The sequence below is a fragment of the Lactuca virosa genome, chromosome 9, assembly GCF_052849685.1.
Source record: "Lactuca virosa cultivar CGN04683 chromosome 9, Lactuca_virosa_CGN04683_v6, whole genome shotgun sequence".
NCBI classification, from domain to species: domain Eukaryota; kingdom Viridiplantae; phylum Streptophyta; class Magnoliopsida; order Asterales; family Asteraceae; genus Lactuca; species Lactuca virosa.
The window spans coordinates 39351299-39374522 of NC_136434.1; the positions used below are offsets into that span (position 1 = coordinate 39351299).

Sequence of the window (23224 nt, forward strand, 5' to 3'; positions counted from 1 at the left end):
CCAAACGAGAAACGGTGGAAACGTCTGGGGGTGGATGACTTCATGTATAATATCATAACAATTGAATAATAAAGATCAAAGCATTACAAACATCATATTGATAATTTATAAGCTTTTACATTGTATTCGAATCGTGGTTTGTTTGATTACCAAATACATATGACCAAAAATATGTGACGTGACGCTGCTACGCCCCATCTTCAAAAATCAAATCCTTATGGGCACCTGTTTACTGGTTTTCTAAGAATACAAGTAGTTTTGAAAAAGTGTCAACAATTAATTTTGTGAGTTCATAAGCGTTTGTATGAGAAAAATCTACCATTTTTACTTATAAGATGAAAGAGTGTGATTCCAGAAAATCCAATATTTTCTTGTAAATTGTATTGTAGTCTTGGAAACCCTAAGACCGAAAATGTATAAGAATTGTTATACTCGGGAGTAGCATAATGTAGTTACAATATTTATAAAACCATTTGAATGTATGTTTCCAGAAATGTAAGTTGTATTATATTGGAAAATAATGTACTGTAGTTGTATCTGTGTAAAACCCTTTGAATGTATGTTTCTGGATCTACAAGTTGTACTGTAATATAGTGTAATGTAGTTTTATTATTAAATAAAACTGGTTGAATGTAATTTAGCCCCGTAAACCAAATGTATTAGTTAATACCCCATTTGAGTTATTATAACCATGCTAGCGACTAGTTGGCCTGCTACGACGTTCTTCAGGCATCAGAATGGTACAACATTTGTCACCCCAGACCTTCCGGTCTAACTGTAGCTAACATTTTAGGTGCGGGATTGTCAGTCCCGTACAGATCTATACACAAGTGTCACGCTCTCCCTACAAGAGACTCTGGTTATAATACAAGACTTTAGTGTGTACTATGGTAGGTACGGTGAAGCCAAATGTCTCATAAAATTGTATTAACCGGTTTACGTCTAGTGTAATGAAAACCTTTTTTCTTGTAAATGTATGTATTACCCTTCCATAGTGTTTACATAGCGTAAAAATAATTATACTTCAAAATAATTACTTCTTTGTCCCGAAAGGGTAAAATAGTGTGAATGCCCCATAAACTATACCTATTATAGTTTATAAAATTTGTTTCACTGAAATGATGAATCCTTTGTATGTACCATTATATATATATATATATATATATATATATATATATATATATATATATATGTAAGAATAAACAAGTATATTTGTAATCGTATTTCGTGGCTTTGTGTTTGTAGCAAAATGTTGTATGAAAAGTTCACGAGTTTTGACGCAAAACTATTTATGAATTTAGCACTTTTGTATAAACGGTAGGAAAATGTATTTTACCATTTCGTATTTTTAACACAAGTTTTCTTGTGTTTTACTTGTATTCCCCCCTAAAACATAGAAAATATCGGAAAATATGGGGGTATGAACTCACCTCGAATGTGTTCTTGGTTGGATAACGAAGTGATGGTGATGATCTTCAAGTTAAAACATGTTGAGAGAAAAACTTTGAGACACACTTGAACAAACGTTAGAACAAGTATATTGCGGAATAGTTAATCTCGAAGGATCTAAAAGCTCAACAATAATATTTAGAGTTAGATGGTTAGAGAGTTAGTTGCGGAAAAGTAAAGAAATGGAAATAACAACAATTGTTATATCAAGTATACACATAAGTTCATTCATAACGAGGAATGCATTCAAGCCAAGTTAATAAGTGAGATCAAACTTAGTGATTAAGTCACAAGAGACTTGCTTCGAAGAGAGATTGTAATCAGCTATATTCTAGTAAGATTTGAGAGTAAGAAGAGATGCGTGATTTAGATAGAGAGATAGAAAAGATAACTTCAGAGATGTGTATTCAGAAATGATAGATTCGATATGAATACAAGAGAATGAGCTCTATTTATAGAGACTCAAGGAGTTACATTAGATTCACTCTCTAAGAGTAGCCATGCAAGGCATACTGGACAATAAAGAGGATTACAGAAAGACAAAATAAACTAAGTAACAAAGAGTGACTGCGGTTGGCTTTGATGACTTCGGATGCTGAAGAGGGAGCTTGACTGCGGTATCTTGTTGGCTGCGGTAGCTGAAGTTCAAGAGGGTCACTTTTCATGATTCAACAATTTCCCCATAAGCGACCTCTTTAACTTTTGTTCAGCTATCAAGTCTAAGAAACTTGATCAGGATCCACCAAAACTTCCTGACGTTTTCCAACCAAGTAATTCTCCTTAAAATCTCGAACTTGACTTCGGCAGTTGTAAGCTTTGATCTTTCGACTGCGGTTCAGCAGATTTCAAGTTGCTTCCTGGTGAGGCGATTCATGGCAGTCATAGGAATAAAGTATTTGACTTTATCGGTCTTCCTTTTGAAAATGACTCCGAGTTCAGGGAAGTTGGTTGCACCTAAGGATCTTTCTTGATAAACTTCGATAGGCATTGGTGCAGGATCGAGTGGTGGTAGATCAAACTTCTTAGCAATGGTGGGGTAAATGTCTGCGTCGATTTTAGCAAAATCACAGACCGTCTCTTTCAAAAACATACTAGCTCTTTCAAGAGCTATCTTCATCTTCGGGTGTTTCTCCGACTTGTTCTGGAACACCTTTGCTATGAGAAAGACTTCTTCAAGATTCATGCAGGGGAAGTCAGCTTGGGTGCGGACATAGTCGTGTTCCCTTCTAGTGAGAGTGTATTGGATAAAGTCAGCCTTCATGAACTTCCGAGGCTTGTAGTTTTTGACTGCGGATGGTGTCGTTAGACCAGATTTTCTCAATGGGAGAGGAATGTTTAGCATAAAAATGGTTAAGTCTCTCAAATTCCATTGGTAGTCTTTTGTGGTCTGGAAGGCTGCGGTCAAATGGCTCAAACACTGTGAAGTATTTAGCATTTGGGGAGATTGGAACATCCCAGTAGCCATCCGAGGGGGGTTCAGCATATGTGAGGTATGGCTTGTAGTCATCATCCAGCAGTCTGCGGTGAGGATTGATCCAGGAGTTTATCAAGGATTCATCCATGATAGTGTCAAAACCGCATTCTCTCCATATAAGCTCAGCAAGTTTAGCTGCTTTCCAATCTTTTTTCCTTTGGGTAGTGGCAGGGGAGTCATTTGAGCTTGGAGAGGACATGTGCTCCACCAGATTTTTGAAGTGAGGGGGAGTCTCTTGTTTCTCAGGAGTGATCTCCTTTTGCGGTGGAGTGTTATGAGATGGAGTATGATGAGATGGTTGCGGTGAGGGTTGCGGTGTGGAAAGTCTTTCTGTAATGATGGGGGGAGTCTGATGAGATGGTGTTGGTGAGGGTTGCGGTGTAGGAACTTTTTCTGTAATGATGGGGGGACTTTGATGTTGTGATATGGAGTGATTGGAGTGATGGCTTCTTCTTCACTTCCCCCTCTTGAGGAATGCAACCCAGGAGCTTCCTCAAGCCATTTTCGAAGGTCATCAACTTTGGCAAAAACTTCTTGAAATTGAGCTTTGAGGGCATCTGCCAGTTGTTGATTGTTGGGGGTGGTGGAGTTGAAGAGCAGCCTATGAATGTCCTTGGTGAGTTGAAGGATTTCAGGACCATGGAAGTTGGTTGACAAGGAGCGTTGCAGGCGGTTGATTGTAGCTTGAAGGACTGAGATAGTGGAATCATACACAGTGTGAGTCTCAGCCATCAGTTTTTGACACTGAGTGGCTTGGTCCGCAATTGCTGCTTGCAGATCTGTCTCGATTGCGGTCACCTTAGAGATGAGGCGTTCCGCAGTGGCCATGAATGCCTTGTGATCTGCTTGGCGATTGTTGTCCAGGGACCGGATTCCCATTTCGACTTTGAGAGAAATTCTCTCAGCAGCCAATCGCTCATGCGTTTCCAATCTTTCGATCCTTGCGATCAGGGACTGCGGTCCGGGCATGTCTTCTGATTGCGGTTGAGTTGGCTTGACCGCAGCGAGAATTTGATCAACCTTTGCTTGCAGGGTCATAAATTCTTTCCTTGATACTGCATTCTTCTTCTTTTTCTTCTTCTCTTTGGGCTTTGAAGTTGAATGGTGAGAGCCACTGGATTCTTCTTCTTCATCGAACATCATAAGGTCATCATCAGAAGGAGAGGGTTTGTTTACCTCTTGTAGATCAACATCATCAAAACCGAAGGTGAGAGCAGAACTGACTTCTATTGCGGTTCCTTCGTCTTGTGATTCATGAACTGTTGGAGTTGGAATTAGATTTGGAGTTGGAGTAGGAGTTACTTTGGAGGGGACCGCACCTGCACCAGTTGCTTGAGCTTTGAGGATTGTTTCAGCCATCTCTGTCATCCAGTCTTGAACCTTCAGAATGGTGGCTACGGTATTGGCATTATTGATTGCATCTGCCCAATACTTAGCCACTGATTGGATTTCTTGTTCCTTCTGTTGCTGTTGCTTGATCTGTTGTTCCTTGCGTGCTTGGAATGTCATCCTGAAAACAACATATTTCTTGATGTCTGACTCAGTCACCGGAGTGTAGCGTAACCATGAGTCGTTTGATTCTTCCTCGTCAAATCCTTGGTATCGCACCGAAGTGTCCTTCGGGTCCACGGATCCTTGCATATTTGTGCTCACCGTGCCTAAACCACCTGTTACAGATGTAATCAGAGTAGGATTTCCTGAGCTTCCTTGGTCTCCTTGACCTGTAGTCAAGTTTGGCCTCGGCTCAGTTCCGACAAGGGCGGAAGAAGTGCCCTGCGGTTGGGAAGGTGTTTGAAGTGTATGGGTGACATTCAAGAGGATGGAGTTCAACTCCTCAAGGGAAAAGAAATGCAGTCGGGAAGCCCTGGAGACCTTAGGGCGAGAACCAGTGTTATCCTCTTGGGAATGAACTGGGGGGAGTCTCCACGAGGTGATGAAACATACTTAATTTCTGAGCTTGAATGGTATTCGATGGTGGTGTTGAATGGGTCTGCGGCCACCCCAAGGACTACCGGAGCCTTTTGAGAGGCTGAGGTATCAGTACGGTCACGCATATGGCCAGTGGGATTGGTTTTTCTTTTCTTAAGGATGGCAGTTGGTTGCGCATCCTCATCAGAGTCACTGTCATGTGTGGTTGCGGTTGGTTTGGTTTTGCGTTTCTTGGAGAGTGCGGTTGGTTTGGGAGCATCTTTCTTAGGGGTTCTTTGTTTCTTTGAGACATTGCGGGGGCCTTGATGAGTTGAGGCCAATTTCTTTCTTCTTTGAGAAAGATTTGAGAGAGTAGTGGAGGAAGGGACTGCGGTACTTCTAGGTGTAATGATTGCGGATGGGGTTTGAAGAGGCGGGGTAGGAAGGTATGGGGCAATACCTTCCGTAGCCTCAATATGATCTGAGACATCAGCAGTCTCAAGACCAAGAGTGGTGAGAATGTGGGTTGGAAGTCTTCTAATTGGTCCAAAAATAGATTGATCAGATGAGGGATTGTACCTTTTGAGATCCTTGGTGACAAAGAAATTGATGTCGCTGCCCATGTTGATCCCTGCATCCGCATGGAGGTCTGAAATGCAGAGGGACCAGAACCTTGCAAAAGTGAGTTCGATTGGGTTCTCCCTTGGGCTCTCCTTGGGAATGTATTGCAGAAAGTCGTCCCATAAAATCTAACCGTAGTTCACGTCATAGCCTGTAAAGATACTCCACACCAGCTCTAGAAGTTTGAGTCCCATATTATCCGTGCCTCCGGTTCTGCCGGATAGACTGCGGATGACAAAATGGCAGACAAATTGCCAGACCGCAGGCAGTTGGTTCTTCTTAAATTCTCCAATGCCTTTGATTTTCTTCTGATAACCCATTTGGTAAAGTGCATAAGTGATGTCCGCCATGGATGGTGAAAAGATCTTGATGGAGGGATGAACCAGAAGGTTAATGGCGGAGAGAAACTTTTCTTTAGACAGGATGACTAAAGAATCGTTAACTAGGTTTAGATGTACTTCTTGTGGGTTCTCAACTGGTCGATAGGCGGAAAAGGCACATTTGAAAAGGGTTGAAAGGGGAACAACGTCTGTAAACGAATCGAATGGACCAAACAGGGGGTGATTTTTCAGAAACTTGATCATTAGCTTGATCGGAGCATTGTAGGATGAATGATCTTCGAAGATAGCCCTAAAATTGCTTGATGCTATCGTAGGAGTGGGATGTCTTGAAGCAGAGTCTGAACCAGTAGGGTTCACTGATCCAGAAGCTTTGGATTGTTTCTTGGATACACCGGACTTCACCATTGTAGCAGTTTGAGAGAAAGTGTAGAAAACAGAGTACGATAATGGAGAAAGGATTCAATGTTCAGAAAGCGTAAACTGTTCTTGGGGAAGAAGAAAGGTTTTTGTAGGGACTTATGGGAGCGGGAAACGTTTTTTTTTATTTACCCTAGGTAAAAAAAAGATAAGGTAAAAAAAATTGGGGGTTCTTTTGATTTTGGGAGATGAAATCTCAGCCACACATTATGAAACGGTTTAAAATTTTTGGATTTTACCAAAAAGGGATTTGCATTTAATGAAAAGTCAGACGTACATCATCACGTCAGGTGATCGTATGGTGAGAGGAAAAGAAGTTGTAACGGATGGGACGTGCTGGGTAAGAGGAAAAGACAGATTAAGGATGTGTTTATGGAAAAACGTTCTTTTTGTCATCATACCTAAAATAGGTCTGACACAAGGTTTATTCAAAAAGAGAATGAGACAGTTTCTCAAGGAATGTTTTTTATTTAATGTTTTATTTAATGAAGGATCATTAAATAGCACACCATGATTCAAGGATTAATGAAACAGTTGAGAAATTATCAATGTGATTGCGGATGGAAACTTCATTGCGGATGAATCCTTTGCTATTGCGGATGGGTAGATGTGTGGTACATAGACTGCGGTAGAAGAATTGAGGAGAGCACTTGTACAATAAGTTAGTAATAACAAACAAGAAGGACCAGTGAAGGATAAATATGATATATGGTTGTGGAACATAGACTGCGGTACACAGGATATACCAAAACCATCTATCATAAGTAACTTTCAGTTAGGACCGCAACAGAGACCAAGGATGGTCTGCGGTACCTATCAATTCAAGAAGAATTGTGGGTCTGGATTCATCATTCCTAACATTTGTAAGAAAGTGTTGAGCTTTGTAGAGTCAAGTGCCTTTGTGAACACATCAGCAATCTCTTCATGAGTATGGACAAAGATGAGTTCAATGTTACCTTTCAGGATGTGGTCTTTGATGAAGTGATACCGTAGTTCAATATGCTTGGTCTTGGAGTACTGAATAGGATTATGAGAAATCGCTATAGCACTTTCAGAGTCACAGTAAATTGGTATCCACAACATTTTGTATCCGTAGTCCATAAGTTGTGTCTTCATCCATAGGACTTGTGAACAACAGCTGGCTGCGGCCACATATTCAGCTTCTGCGGTAGACAGAGATACACAACTTTGTTTCCTTGATGACCAGCTGACGAGTCTTCCACCCAGAAATTGACATCCACCTGAGGTGCTTTTTCGATCTAGTGTGCATCCGGCGTGATCCGCATCTGTGAATGCTTGAAGGATGAAGTCATTGACTGCGGGATACCATAATCCAAGAGACTTGCTTCCTTTCAGGTACCGTAATATCTGTTTAGATGCGGTCATATGTGACACTTTTGGGTCAGCCTGATACCTTGCGCATACACCTATTGCAAAGACAATGTCTGTCCTGCTTGCGGTGAGGTACATCAAAGAGCCTATGATACCTCTATAAGTCTTGTGATCCACAGATTCGCCTGAGGGATCAGCAGAGATCTTATATCCGAAGGCCATGGGGACCGTAGCCGAAGAACAGTTGTCCATAGAATATTTCTTTAACAGTTCAATGGTGTATTTCTCCTGATGAATGAATATCCCTTGCGGAACTTGTTTCACTTGAAGTCCTAGAAAGAAGTTAATCTCTCTATTCATGCTCATTTTGAACTTGTTGGTCATGAGCTTGGCAAATTCATTCACCATTCCTTGATCAGTCGATCCGAAGATGATATCATCCACATATATTTGTACAAGCATAAGGTGGTCACCATTTGCTTTTCTAAATAAAGTGGGATCAATCACTCCTCTTTTGTATCCGGACGATACAAGAAATTCAGAGAGAGTCTCGTACCATGCTCTTGGGGCTTGCTTCAGACCGTAGACTGCTTTTTCAAGTTTGTAGCAGTGGTCTGGGAATTCAATACTTTCAAAGCCTGGAGGTTGTTGAAGATAAACCTCTTCTTTTAATTCCCCATTGAGAAATGCACTCTTAACGTCCATTTGGTGTACCTTGACGTTCTTGTGGGCTGCATATGCTAAGAAGATTCGGATGGCTTCCATTCGTGCCACCGGAGCATACGTTTCATCATAGTCAACACCTTCAAGTTGACTGTAGCCCTTTGCAACTAACCTTGCCTTGTTTCTGACTACCGCACCAGATTCATCTAGCTTGTTTTTGAATACCTATCTAGTACTAACAATGGTGTGACCGTGTGGCTTCGGGATGAGCTTCCACACTTTATTTCTTTTGAATTCTTCTAGCTCTTCTTGCATTGCGGATATCCAATCAGGTTCTAGTAATGCTTCTTTGATCGTTCGGGGCTCGACTGAGGACATAAATGCTGCGTAGTGACAATGATCAGATAAGTCCTTGGAAGATCGAGTCTTGATACTTGCGGATGGGTTGCCAATGATTTGACCTGGTGGGTGGTCCTTCGTCCATACGTATAGACGGGGTTATAGATGATCAACATCCGCGGTAGAGGGAATATCTTCTATATCAGAAGATTCTGTGGTTGGAGATGACAGTTCCCCCTGGACTTGAGAACATCCTGCGGAATCATCTTGGTTTGTTGGAACGAGAATGGAATTTTCTTGAGCAGTTGGAAGAGGTTCCCCCTGGATTGCTGATGGGAGTTCCTCTGGAACCTGAGAAGGTTCCCCCTGGACTGCGGATGGAAGAGTGATAATCCTAGAGTCTGTTCTTGTGTCAATGTTTTCTATGTTTTCATCATCCGAGTCGGAAGAAACGATGGATGGTAACGATTCTCTACGGATGGGAACTTGAGCTATATCAAGTACTGGAACCTCGATGGTTGTTGCTTGATCCGGAGTAGAGCTTTCCCCCTCAACCGGCAAGGTGAAAGTATTGAGAAATGCTACTTCGGATAGTGAAGCACCAGATACATCAGCGTGCTGCTGTTGAGCTTCTTGAGACACAAGAACTTCAGATAACTTGGCTGTTTCTACAGGGTCAAAGAGATCGTCATAATTGACTTCAACATGATTTAATGGACCCGAAGAGGTAGGAATATCACTTTCCAGGATTGCGGTGGTTTCAGTGGATGGAGGGGTGTTGCGGATGTGATAGTCATCAAATTTCACATCGAAGCTTTCAATGATCAACCTTGTGCGTCTAATGAGAACTCGATAAGTAACCTTGTTAATGGAGTAGCCAAGGAAGATGCCTTCATCAGACTTCGGTGCAAACTTGTTAAGCTGATCTCTGTTGTTGATCACGAAACATCTACACCCAAAGATATGAAAGAAGCGAACATTTGGCTTGCGGTTGTTAAGGCCCTCATACGGTGTTTTATTGAGGCGTTTGCACACAATGCTTCGGTTTTGTACAAAGCATGCGGTTGCTACAGCTTCAGCCCAGAAGTAGAGAGGAAGGTGTGCGAAGTTGAGCATAGATCTGGCTGCTTCTACTAGAGTGCGGTTCCTTCTCTCTACTACCCCATTTTGTTGCGGTGTGTAGGGAGCTGAGAAGTTGTGAGTGATACCCTTGGATACCAAGAAACTGTTGAGGAGATGATTAGTAAACTCGGTTCCATTATCACTGCGGATGCGTCGTACTGACAGCTTTATCTGAAGTTCTATTTCCTTGATGAAATTGATGAAAATCTGCGGTGTTTCTGACTTGAGTCTGAGGAAGAAAACCCATGTAAAGCATGTGAAGTCATCTACTATAACCAGTATGTACTTCTTGTGATGGAGACTGGCTACGGTTGATGGACCGCAGAGATCAATGTGAAGGAGCTCTAGTGGTTCAGAAATTGAAGAGTCAATCACGATGGGGTGACTTGCTTTGGATTGCTTTCCACATTCACATGCAGGACAAAGAGTATCATTGTTGAACTTGAGAATAGGGAGTCCTCTGACTAGTTCTCCAGTGACCAAATTGTTGATGTATCTGAAGTTGAGATGAGCTAGCTTGCGGTGCCATAACCAGCTGACTTCGGATACTGCTTTGGATAGGAAACATAACTGCGGTTTGCCTATGATCAGAGAGACATCCAGAGGATACATAGTACCTTCGGATCGAGATTTGATCAAACATGTGCTCCTATCACTTGTCATTACATAACAAAATTGATCATCAAATTCAACTCGATGGCCTGCCTTACATAGTTGGCCAACACTGATGAGATTGTGTTTAAGGCTTTCTACATAAGCAACCTTTTGAATAGAGAAGTTCCCTGTAGTGAGAACACTGTAACCTCGGATGATCCCATTCGCATTGTTGCCGAACGTAACATTTCCACCGTTGCAAATTGGCCTGAAATCCCGAAGGTATTCTAACCTTCCGGTCATGTGCAAGGAGCAGGCACTGTCAATTAACCATTCTTCTTCTTGTTCCTCCTTGCACAAAGCCTGAGAATTACACGGTTAGTTTAGGCATCCAAACTAGTTTGGAGCCTGGGACAACATATGAGTTTCTGAATGATGCATGGACCGAGGTTGCAGGGACATGTTTCTTGTCAACTTTTAATCCTAGTCTTGGGTGTTTGTGTAGTTTTGGAGTGTTGTGTGTTTTTGAAAAGTTACGAGGTTTCTGACTCCAACTAGATTTGACATAGGATGAATCTTTTTGGCAACTACACTGACACTTGCAAGTTGAGATTTTGTCTTTTGTTTTGACACCACGTTTGGTCAGCGGTCTAAAGGATGAGTTGGGCTTGTGACCGATCCGAGGTTGAAAAGATCTTGCATGAGTGTTGTTTGGTTTCTGAAAAGTTTGTTTTGAAAAAGGTTTAGCGCGTGTAGATCTTTGTGTTCTTTTTGTTGGATTTGGTAGAATACCCTTCCACTTGTTAAAATTTTGATGTGACTTTAAAAGTGTTGGAGTGGGTAAAATACCTTTCCATTTCGGATCATTTGAGGAATAGATTTGAAAACCATTGTTTCGAAAAGACTTTACATCTTTTTGGGTTGTGTCAGATGAAATAGGAATGACTGTTGAAACTGTACATTCCTTTTTGTATGTTTTCTTGATGGGAGAGTTTTTCAAAAAGTATTGTGAGAAAACAAATTTTTCTGGACTTTTGGACTTTGGAAGTCTGACTGCTTCTTGTTTTTCGAAAAGATTTGTCTATTTGTGCCTCGGGAGCGAATTTCCTCTTTGAAAGCCTTTTTTGCTAAAGTTTTTGGAGAACCGCAGTCCTTGATGTTCGACTGCGGTTTCCTGGAATTCTTAGAAATTTTTTGAAAACGTGGGCTTGAGTTATCCGAACTTGAAGATTCAGGGGTTTGAGAGCATTGACCTACTTCAAAGTTTTCTATGGGTAATTCATGATGAATTGGCTGAAGAGTCACAGTTCCTTTTACTGATGACTGCGGTAATGATGATTTGACTACTGCAGAGTAAGTCTGAGTTGGGACTTCAGTGGGACTTTTGTGAGACTTTTGACTACAGTGTGAGACACTGCGGTCTGAGGACAGAGATGGAAAGTCTTTAGAGACTTCGGGGCCCTCAATGACAAGTTCTTCATCAACTACGGATGAGGTTTGAGAATTTGGGTAAATGGTGCCACAGATAGGAATTTGATCACATGTGTGACCCGAAACCTCAGGCACTATTTCCTCAATGACACAATTATTGCTTAGATTATGCAGTCTACCGAAGAGAGTTTTGTTGTCTTCGGGAAAGGTCTTGTCATTGACTGGGAAAAGAAATTCTCAGTCTGGAGGGACATACAGTATGTCTTTGTTGAACCGGGGTGAGGAATCCATTGCGGTAGGATATCCATTTTGACCAACCCCAATTGTATGTATTGTCCACGGTTCCATTGTTTCCCAAATTTTCAATAGCTTCACTTTCATTGAACAATTTTTCGATTAAGAGATTTAAGCGTGCAATTTCACTCTGAGCTAAATCTCTCTGGTTCAAAGCTATCTCTAATTGTGTTTCACTCAACATTCTTGCATCTTTTTCTAACTCTAAGTCCTTTTCAAACATAGCCATTTTGAGTCTTTTGTTATCCAGTCGTCCTCTCACATGGAACATCTCTTGGGACGCAATGTTCTTCTCATCTAAGGCTTTGTTATAGTCTGTAAGGACGGCAACACAAGTGTCATTAAGATCATCTATGTAGGGTTGACATTCATGCATGCTATAGTTTAGAGTTTGGATCATAAGTTTTACCTGTTCGACGATGCTTACAGTTCCATCCTTTGCCATGTAGCAGTAGTTTTTGTCCAGCTTTGTAGATCCATCATCATCCGCAGTTGCCAGCATGCAGATTTTCCCTTTTCCTTTGACACTGCTGATGGCTTCATCTTCGTCTCCGGATGACCAAACTTGATGGTCTCTTTTGACATGGGCGACGTATGCCCTTGCATTTTCCTTATCTTCCAACTCTTGAGCCATTCTACGGTAGAATGCTCTGTCTTTTACTACATTGGCCTTACAATCTCTTGCAAAGTGATTCTCTTTGTTGCATTTGTGACAAATCACAACATCAGTCTTGTCTTTAGATGGAGTGTCGGAGTCAGTGGTTTGAGTAGACTGCGGTGCCTCCTTTGGTTGATTATTTTGAGATTGCGGTGGTGGATGAGAACTTTTGGGGTATCGAGGATGGTTATTATGGGGACTGAAGTTACGGTTGAATGGAGGTTTGTTGAACTGTTGATTCTTGCGGAATGAAGGAGGTGGTAGACGGTTGAACTGTTGGCTAACCAGAGCAATAGCCTTCTGAAATTCTTCTTCATCGTCATACTCTGAGTCAACTTCGTATGACTGCGGTGGTGTGTCATACGAGGGAGAGTAAGATTGATTATGTGGAGCTTGTGCTATGAGAGCAAGTGGTCCTCCAAAGTCAGCACAGTCTTTGAGTACGGTGGATTCTTGTGCTTGCAGTTCTCCATAGAGCTTGTAGAGTGACAAAGAATGAATCTTTCTATCGCCTTGGACTATCATCTTAGCCGTAGTCCAATGTCTTCCCAAACCATTAAGAAACTGAAGATTTGTTTCATGGTTACTGCGGATGGTGCCCGCATTGGATAACTTGGTGACTATCAGGTTGAATCTTTTGAAGGAGTCTTCCAAGCTTTCGCCAGTATGAGCTTTGAAGTTGTTGAACTCATTGAGTGCGGTAGTAAGCTTCTTGTCTTGTGCTTGTTCTGAGTCTTCGTACAAATTCTTGAGAACTTCCCAGATCTCTTTCGCTGATTTGCAATTTATGATAATATCGAAGTTGCCAGGAGCAACTCCACAAGATATTTCATAAAAAGCAACAACATCATTTTCCATTTTATTGAGATCATCCTTGGTGGGACGGTTCATGACTGGTTGACCTCCTCCTAGTCTGGTTGTAGCGCCGTCAGTTTGGACTGGTGTAAGGACTGGGACATGTGATCCTTCTTCTACGGATCGCCATACATCTCTACCAAGTCTCCTTAAGTATCTCTCCATTCTTTGGGACCAATGATGATATTCATTTGCTACCAGTATTGGGGCTCGATTAAAACCACCAACACTATTGGAAACATTCAGAGATAACGATTGTGCCATATTTTTTGAAGTTTTTTTGTTTTAAGAAATGAGCTTCAGTGGTATAGAAGGCCCTTTGAAAACCAGAGTTCCGTTTTCAAAAAAGCAACCACTATGGCTCTGATACCAATCGTTGAGAGAAAAACTTTGAGACACACTTAAACAAACGTTAGAACAAGTATATTGCGGAATAGTTAATCTCGAATGATCTAAAAGCTCAACAATAATATTTAGAGTTAGATAGTTAGAGAGTTAGTTGCGGAAAAGTAAAGAAATGGAAATGACAACAATTGTTATATCAAGTATACACATAAGTTGATTCATAACGAGGAATGCATTCAAGCCAAGTTAATAAGTGAGATGAAACTTAGTGATTAAGTCACAAGAGACTTGCTTCGAAGAGAGATTGTAATAAGCTATATTCTAGTAAGATTTGAGAGTAAGAAGAGATGCGTGATTTAGATAGAGAGATAGAAAAGATAACTTCAAAGATGTGTATTCAGAAATGATAGATTCGATATGAATACAAGAGAATGAGCTCTATTTATAGAGACTCAAGGAGTTACATTAGATTCACTCTCTAAGAGTAGCCATGCAAGGCATACTGGACAATAAAGAGGATTACAGAAAGACAAAATAAACTAAGTAACAAATAGTGACTGCGGTTGGCTTTGATGACTTCGGATGCTGAAGAGGGAGCTTGACTGCGGTAGCTTGTTGGCTGCGGTAGCTGAAGTTCAAGAGGGTCACTTTTCATGATTCAACAAAACACTTGAAGGTGATTGTAACCTAATAGTATTTAACACATAATAATGTTTGTAAATTAGGTGAACTAACATGAAAGTGTTGTAAAACACCAGATTAATAAGGAAACTTACAATAGATTCTTAAGAATCAATCTTGAAGAATTGTTTCCTGGGAATGTTTGAAGGAGTTTATGTGCAAATGCATGAAGATCTGAAGATGTTCGTATTGATCTTGAAAGAAAATGTAAGGGATTTTAAGGTGGAAATGAGAATTATGAATGGTGATTTCGGCCATATATATAGATAAGGTGTGAGGTTCATGTGATGTTTGCATTGGCTTGTGTATTATATCACATTGGGAAAATGATCAACTAATCATATTGCAACACCATTGAATCAAATTGGTGATTTCGGCCAAGGCACCATCGAAAATCACCTTGTACACCACCGAAATCACATGTGATTTCGGTCTAGGGAGGATTTCGGTATAAGGATTTCAGTTCCAGTGATGATTTATGTTCTTAGCATGTGATTTCGGTTCTTCACAACCGAAATCTCAATGTTTTTGGGTCTCAAAACCGAAAACTCTAAAGCAAGGCATAAGTTCATGCTTTATGTCATAACTATTTGACTTTTGTTTGATTTCCTTGACTTTTGTTGACCTGAAATAGACGGTGGTCACAAAATCATTGTTTATACATCATCATGCTGACTCAGTCCTATATATTCTCGTTTATGTGGATGACTTAATCATCACAGGATCCAGTGAAAGTCAAATCTAGCACTTCATCACTCAACTGCATCAGATGTTTTCCCTCAAAGATTTAGGCAACCTCATTTTTTCTTGGGATTACTAATCTCTCGCTACTCTTCGATTATAACTTTGTTTCAACAAAACTACATTCAAAACATGACAAATGCATCCCTTGTTACCACTCCTGCTGATCCTCAGTATTTTCTTCAACCTCGCTGTACTGTTTTTTTTTCACGATCCTAAGCTATTTAGACATGTGGTTGTTTCACTTCAATATGCAACAATTACCCATCCTGGCATCGTATATGATGTCAATCGGGTGTGTCAATTTATGAACTAACCAACCGATCTTCATTGGTAAGCTATAAAAGCGGATTATGAGGTATTTAAAAAGCACTTCTCATCACTGCCTTCACTTCACTCCAACCAATTCCAAACAACGTCTAGCCTACTATGATGCCGGGTAGGTCTCTGATAAAGTTGTTTGTTGATCTCAATATGGGTATGCCATATTTCATGGATCTAGCCTTATCAGTTGGGCTTCAAGAAAACAACATGTTGTTGCCCGTTCCAACATTGAGGCTGAATACCGGTCTCTTGCATATACCACATCAGAACTTTTGTGGCTAAAGCAACTCATTATGTGATAATGTCGCCGCCATATTCATGAGCAAGAATCCCGTCATCAAAACTCGGTCCAAATACATCTCCTTGGATTTTCACTTCATTCGCGAACAGGTTGAATATGGAGCTCTTCAAATCTGCCATGTGTCTTATGTGGATCAATTAACCGATATCTTCACTAAACCACTACTAAATGATCGTATATTTATTCTTCGTTTCAAGCTTAAAGTTCGATCGGTCCCTGAGGTTGAAGGGGGCTAACAACATGTTAAATACATCCTTTATTCTAGGAGTTCCCTTTGAATTTTCCAACTGTGTATTCCTAATCTTTTGTATGTACTTAGATAATACCGTATATTTCTAATTCTTCTTTGTATAAATTCGTATGTAGATCTCTCTGTTAATCTTAAGGAAATACACGATTGTTTAATCTTTATATGAACAAATATAATATAAAAATATTTTTGGTCATGCATTGATCACTTATTAAAACATTTTGAAGAATAAGTTGACAAAATTTGGTAAATTTATTAAATATTTATTCCACAAAATGAAAAAGAAAGCAATGCAAATTCAAAATTTACAAAAAGAATTATGTTTTTGAAGAAAAAGGAGGGCGGCGGGGTGTCTCAAAGGCTCCCAAAAATTAGGTCTTAATTGAGAACCGTGGACCAAAAGCGAAGACGACCTCCGTTTTCCATCTGTAGCCGTCCAATCCATACGCTTGAAATCAATCTGAACGGTTGAAGAACATTCTAGAACTCAACAACACATCTCCTTGTACCCCAATATATACCACCCCTTTTCCTCCGTCACAAACCCCTCATACCTCTCTCTCAAACCCTAGCACCACACAGTTTCGTCGAGAGAGAGAACATAATGGCCGGTAAAGGCGAAGGTCCCGCTATCGGTATTGATCTAGGTACTACATACTCCTGCGTCGGTGTCTGGCAACACGATCGTGTTGAGATCATTGCCAATGACCAAGGTAACAGAACTACCCCGTCTTACGTCGCATTTACGGATTCCGAGAGGTTGATCGGTGATGCCGCCAAGAATCAGGTCGCCATGAACCCCACAAACACAGTTTTCGGTGAGTTTTCTCTTCTACGATCTTAATTTTTGTTCGATCTGCGGTTTTTATGCTTTTGACTGTCAGATCTCGTATATTTGATGCTGAAGCATGCTATGTTATAATTTATGTGTAAATTATTGCTCGATCCACTTTTTTTAGCTGTATTAGTGTGTTCTGCTTTGAACGACCGTGCCTGTTCCATCATAATTAGCAAATACGTGTACTTTCCATACGTTTTTCGTTTAGATAGTTACCGAGTTTAGCTTTCACGTGACATCATTGATCTAAAGAGTAATCTAAGCTATTGAAAACTATAAAGATCTGAATATGAGAGCCTAAAGCGACTTGTATAAGTTTATTAATTCGAAAATGCGTTGTTTTTGTATACAAATAAATAGATCTACCGATGCTAGTTCTTTTTCTATCTTAATAAGATCTGAGTTTTTCAATCTGAAAACCCGCGTGTTTGTTCCATAGGATAAACCCTTGTTAAGTATTTAAGAAACTACGTGATAGGCGGCATGTCTCGCTATATAATATCTGATGCACAACTTACATATCAAATATTAAATATTGATTGTTGAAAGTCGGTGGATCCCAACTTTATATTAAATTACAGGTTTATAGACTGTTTGTCAAAATCAAGGAAACCGTTTAAGTAATTTCGAATCACTAGCTTTTTGATGTGTCTTTGTCTTTTATACAATCGTATGATCTATGATTTTATACAATCAAATTAAACAAAATTGTTTACGTTAGCTTTTACGTTATTAGTGTTGTAATTAATTTATTTGTTCTAACTCTGTTTGCTTTAACAGATGCCAAACGTCTCATTGGTAGAAGATTCTCCGATGCTTCGGTTCAAAGCGACATCAAGTTGTGGCCATTCAAGGTGACACCCGGACCAGCTGAGAAGCCAATGATTGCAGTCAACTACAAGGGTGAAGAAAAGACCTTCGCTGCTGAAGAAATCTCATCCATGGTCTTAATCAAAATGAAGGAAATAGCTGAAGCCTTCCTTGGTTCCACAGTCAAAAACGCCGTCGTCACAGTCCCTGCTTACTTCAACGACTCACAACGTCAAGCCACCAAGGACGCTGGAGTCATCTCTGGACTCAATGTCATGCGTATTATCAACGAACCAACTGCTGCTGCCATCGCTTATGGTCTTGACAAAAAGGCAACAAGTGTTGGAGAGAAGAACGTTCTTATCTTCGACCTTGGAGGTGGAACCTTTGATGTGTCTCTTTTGACCATTGAAGAAGGTATCTTCGAAGTTAAAGCCACAGCTGGTGACACTCATCTTGGTGGAGAAGATTTTGACAACAGAATGGTCAACCATTTCGTTCAAGAATTCAAAAGAAAGCACAAGAAAGACATCACCGGAAACCCCAGAGCTTTGAGGAGATTGAGAACATCTTGTGAAAGAGCAAAGAGGACTCTATCCTCAACCGCTCAAACCACAATCGAGATTGACTCTCTATACGAAGGTGTTGACTTTTACTCCACAATCACCAGAGCTAGATTTGAGGAACTCAACATGGATCTTTTCAGAAAGTGCATGGAGCCAGTTGAGAAGTGTTTGAGAGACGCTAAAATGGACAAAAGCTCCATCCACGATGTCGTTTTGGTCGGCGGGTCGACCCGTATTCCCAAAGTTCAACAGCTGTTGCAGGATTTCTTCAATGGAAAGGAGCTTTGCAAGAGCATCAACCCAGATGAGGCTGTTGCTTATGGAGCTGCGGTTCAAGCTGCTATTTTGAGTGGTGAGGGTAATGAGAAGGTTCAAGATTTGCTTCTTTTGGATGTGACTCCTCTTTCGCTTGGTTTGGAGACTGCTGGAGGTGTGATGACTGTACTTATCCCGAGAAACACAACAATCCCAACAAAGAAGGAACAGGTGTTCTCCACCTACTCGGACAACCAGCCTGGAGTGTTGATCCAGGTGTACGAAGGTGAGAGGACAAGGACACGTGACAACAACTTGTTAGGGAAGTTTGAACTCTCCGGAATCCCTCCTGCGCCACGTGGTGTACCCCAGATTACTGTTTGCTTCGATATTGACGCCAATGGTATTCTGAATGTCTCTGCTGAGGACAAGACCACAGGTCAAAAGAACAAGATTACAATCACCAATGACAAGGGAAGACTTTCAAAGGAGGAGATTGAGAAGATGGTTCAGGAAGCGGAGAAGTATAAATCCGAGGATGAGGAGCACAAGAAGAAGGTGGAGGCGAAGAATGCTTTGGAGAATTATGCGTACAACATGAGGAACACAGTGAAGGATGAGAAGATTGGTGAGAAGTTGACTCCGGGTGACAAGAAGAAGATTGAGGATGCGATTGATGAGGCGATTGCTTGGTTGGATACCAACCAGTTGGCTGAGGCGGATGAGTTTGAGGATAAGATGAAGGAGCTTGAGAATGTGTGCAACCCGATCATTGCGAAGATGTATCAAGGTGGAGCAGGTGATGCTGCTGGTGGTATGGATGAGGATCCCGCTCCTTCTGGTGGCGGTGCTGGCCCTAAGATCGAGGAGGTCGACTAAGTCTAGTAATTTTGTCGACGTCTCTTTGGTTTTTTTTTATTATTTATTATGAAATTATATTTTCGTTAGTTTTGGTTTTGTGGTGATGATACTTAAAGACAATTTTATGTTTGGTAATTGTGGTGGTACCTCTGTTTTATTGGGGGTGAATTTTGGATTTTTATGGATTTTCTCTATTTCCAGTAACCTTTTTGCTTATTATCGTTTTCTTTAACATATAACAGAACAGCCGACGATTAAAAAATAATATTTAACGAAGATTTTCTGTAGTTAAACATAAAAATGTTTATTTTACATTGTAATAATCCAAAATTAAAAAAAAAACATTGATAATCAAAGATTTTCTCCAAACTTCAAAGAAGTTTTGTCATACCTTATTTGTAATAACTGAATTTCTTTTAGAACTCATCTTTTGTATTTTGAAAAGTTGTCTATACTGCTAAAATTCTCCATGTTTGATCACCATTTATGGCATGGTTGAAGCATTAGTTTGTTTAATATTAGAAATATGAAAAAATATCACCACTGACAAAAAAATGTAATTGACAATCGTTGTAATATGCTTAGTTTACGTTTTATGTAGTTTTTACATGTTTTCACAAATTACAACCGATGATTTTATTTACATATTAGGCCTACGAAATAATAACGAGCCCTTCGATTGTTGGGCCATAGTAGCCCATGCTCATCAACCTTTGGGCCGTTTCCGAACATAATTTAGCATGTTTACCAACTTAGCTTGCATGGTCGTTTGAACATAATTCAATACTCATTAACATAAGTTTTTGGAGGTTGATTTAAGGTAGCATCGAAACAAAGTAAGATGTAAATTTACGCAATCTAATAGTGTTGAAATTCTGGGTTTTGTGACTTCATTCTTCTTTATACAAATTTTCTCTTTCTATCATCTCTCTTCGACCACGTCTCTTCAAAATTTGTTTTGTTGTTTTGTATTGTGAGTCGATCAGTTTTCATATTAGTAACTTCTTAATAATCTTTTTACAAAACCCTATTCTGTTAATAGTTTCTTCAATTCATGGACAAAAAAATAACTGCCAATCTGTCGCCAATATAATTTCTAAATGGGCCATCCCAGGACTTTTTAGGTAGTAGGCAACATTTTCCCTTTTTTTAAATCCAATCGCATGTGGGCTGTGGACGTTTAACTGAATTAGTTATTATTTATTTACTGAAATATCCATTAAAATAAAATGTATTTATTTTCCTCAACCTTATTTTTTATTATAAAAAAATAACTCCAAACAATGTTAACGTGAGCTGTTTAGATGGTGCGGTTTATCATTTTTTACACTAATTCCTATAATATAGTTCAACTACCACCACCAAATACTAATCCCTAAACATGCGTGAATGTTAATTATTGCACAGTCCTGACTTTTTGTTCAACTATATAGACATAGGTACTGTTTGTTTTTTCGAAGCGAAAATTCATGAAGTTTGTGGACCACCTCTGCAATCCTCTGTAGCAGAAGAGGTGGAACAAACGGCTGCAACCTATACTAAAAAGCATGTTTGTTTTTTAACATCTGCAGACTGCTGCAGTAAACTGAAATTTAAATAAAATAATTTTATAAACTGAAAATAGTTCTCAACACCGAAATTTAATAATTCTAGTCTTAAAACATTGAAATAATAATAAAAAGAACATGTAAAAAAACAAAAATATAAAACTTTTTTTTTAAAAAAAAACTTAAAAAAATGTAAAAGAAGCTAATAGTTTTATTCTAGAAAAAAAAACTAATTTTAAAAAACATTAAAAAAGAAAATAATAAAAAAACTAAGAAAGTATTGCAAACGATGTTTACAAAGTTCGTAAAAAATTACACACGTTAAAAAAGATGCAACTGAAATTGAAAATATTATTAATAAAACGGTAAAAAAAATTAAAAAAATCAAGTTAAAAAAAAAATCGTGGAAACTATAAAAATAAATTGTATCACATCCGTAAATAAAAATTTAAGAAAATCAAAGTTTAAAAAAAAAAGTTTAAAAAAAAAGTTATACAAAAATTCTTAAAAAAACACTTGGAAAAAATGAAAGCTGAAGAGGTTAGAAGAGGCAAGTCAAGTGCTGCGCCACGCAGCACACGCGCAGAGGTTTTGTAGTCTGAAGTCTTCCAAAAAACAAACTGCCGCGAGAGGGAAAGTGCTGCGCGTGTGCTGCGCCGCGCAACAATAAGTGGTTTGAAGAGGTTTTTATAAAAAAACAAACAGCACCATAGACATTCATCCTGGTCAAGTCGTGATGTTGTATTTTTTTTAGCTATTTAAGGGGCATCTAGTTATACATTTAAGCACTTGTTTGATTATCACAATATGATTATTGGTCTTTTTCCATTTGGTGATGATTTGTTATGTTGTTCGATTGTGTTTGTATCAAACAAAACATTTCAAGTATGACGTTCCCATAACGATACACATTGCCATTAGTGTATGCATTTAAGATGAAGATCATCGCTTGAGAAGGCACACATGTAGCTAGGGGTATAAAAAATATCCAAACTTGAATAAGACAAATAAGATCGAGTTTAATAGGGTTTGAAAACCAGCATCAGGTTAACCCGACAAACCGAATATACATACATGGTTAAGTTTCGAGATTCTTTCTATGTTTTTTTTCGAGTTCAAGTAACTAGAACGAGGACAAAACATGGAGAAAAATTACACACATTACATATTACATAGATAAAGCCAAGCACACCCGATTAGCCCATGGATAATGAAATTGCATTTTCAACAATCAAAGTTGGGTTGGTATGAACTCTGTTGCAAACCTTATTATTTCTTGCCTTCCAGATGCACCATAAAAGGTAGTAGAAAATGACAATAATGGTTTTCCTTTTTCTTGGACAATTTCCATATTGAGCCAAAAAAAAAAAAAAAAATTTAGTGACATCGGATAAATGACAGCAAATGATATTACAACATTTGAAAATTCACTCTCTAGTAATTACCGCCACATTACAATTAACGGGAATATGGTCACCTGTTTCATTATCACCACCACATATGCCACAAACAAGAAAATGGATAATCATATCCCTATGTATCAAATTGTATGCATTAGGAAGTCTACTCATCATTGCTTTCAAAATAAACATAAGACTTTTAGAGGCACCCGTTTAGTCCATGTATTTGAGATACCAGGGATGAAAATTTAGAGTCTCGAGTACTCCTTAAAGCATCCATTGTAAAAATATTATCAAGAGAGAGATTGAATCTAAAGCTGCCATAATTGATACTGAATTGAAAGGAACCAAGAATAGAGCAAAGACCGTAAATAACCGTGATTTCTTCCTGAGAGATGGGATTCCGAGACCAAGACCAAGTCTGACCAGAGATGGAACAACGATCTGCAATGTGACATCTCTTTATAGTCTCCTAAGCATATATTGAAGGGTATTTGATTGAAGATGAGCTAAATCCAACTATGGATCTTTCCAGAAGAGAAATTCTTTGCCATTAACTGTGACTAAGGTTGTAAACAACTTTATCAACATTATTTCACACACCGGAGGTAAATCTATTTGCAACAAAGTATGTCAGTTTGATCTTGGCGTTATAAATGCTATAAATCATATTTCTCCAAAGAGAATCTCGATCCGATTCGAGTCTCCACCACCATTTAGTTAGGAGGGAAAGGTTCTAAGCCTTTAAAGACTTCACTCTTGAGCCACCGTATTTTTTTCAAAGCAATAACCTTCGGCTATGCAACC

The 23224-nt window shown here is 39.4% G+C and overlaps 1 protein-coding gene across 1 annotated transcript; it reads left to right on the plus strand.

Moving 5' to 3' along the window:
* The first annotated feature begins 16668 nt into the window (after positions 1–16668).
* On the plus strand, positions 16669–19674 carry LOC145136857 (heat shock cognate 70 kDa protein 2). Its single transcript, XM_079070963.1, has 2 exons — positions 16669–16958; positions 17759–19674. Exons 1-2 carry the CDS (start codon positions 16745–16747, stop codon positions 19486–19488), a joined length of 1944 nt encoding a protein of 647 aa, XP_078927089.1. The 5' UTR covers positions 16669–16744; the 3' UTR covers positions 19489–19674.
* The last annotated feature ends 3550 nt before the right edge of the window (positions 19675–23224 follow it).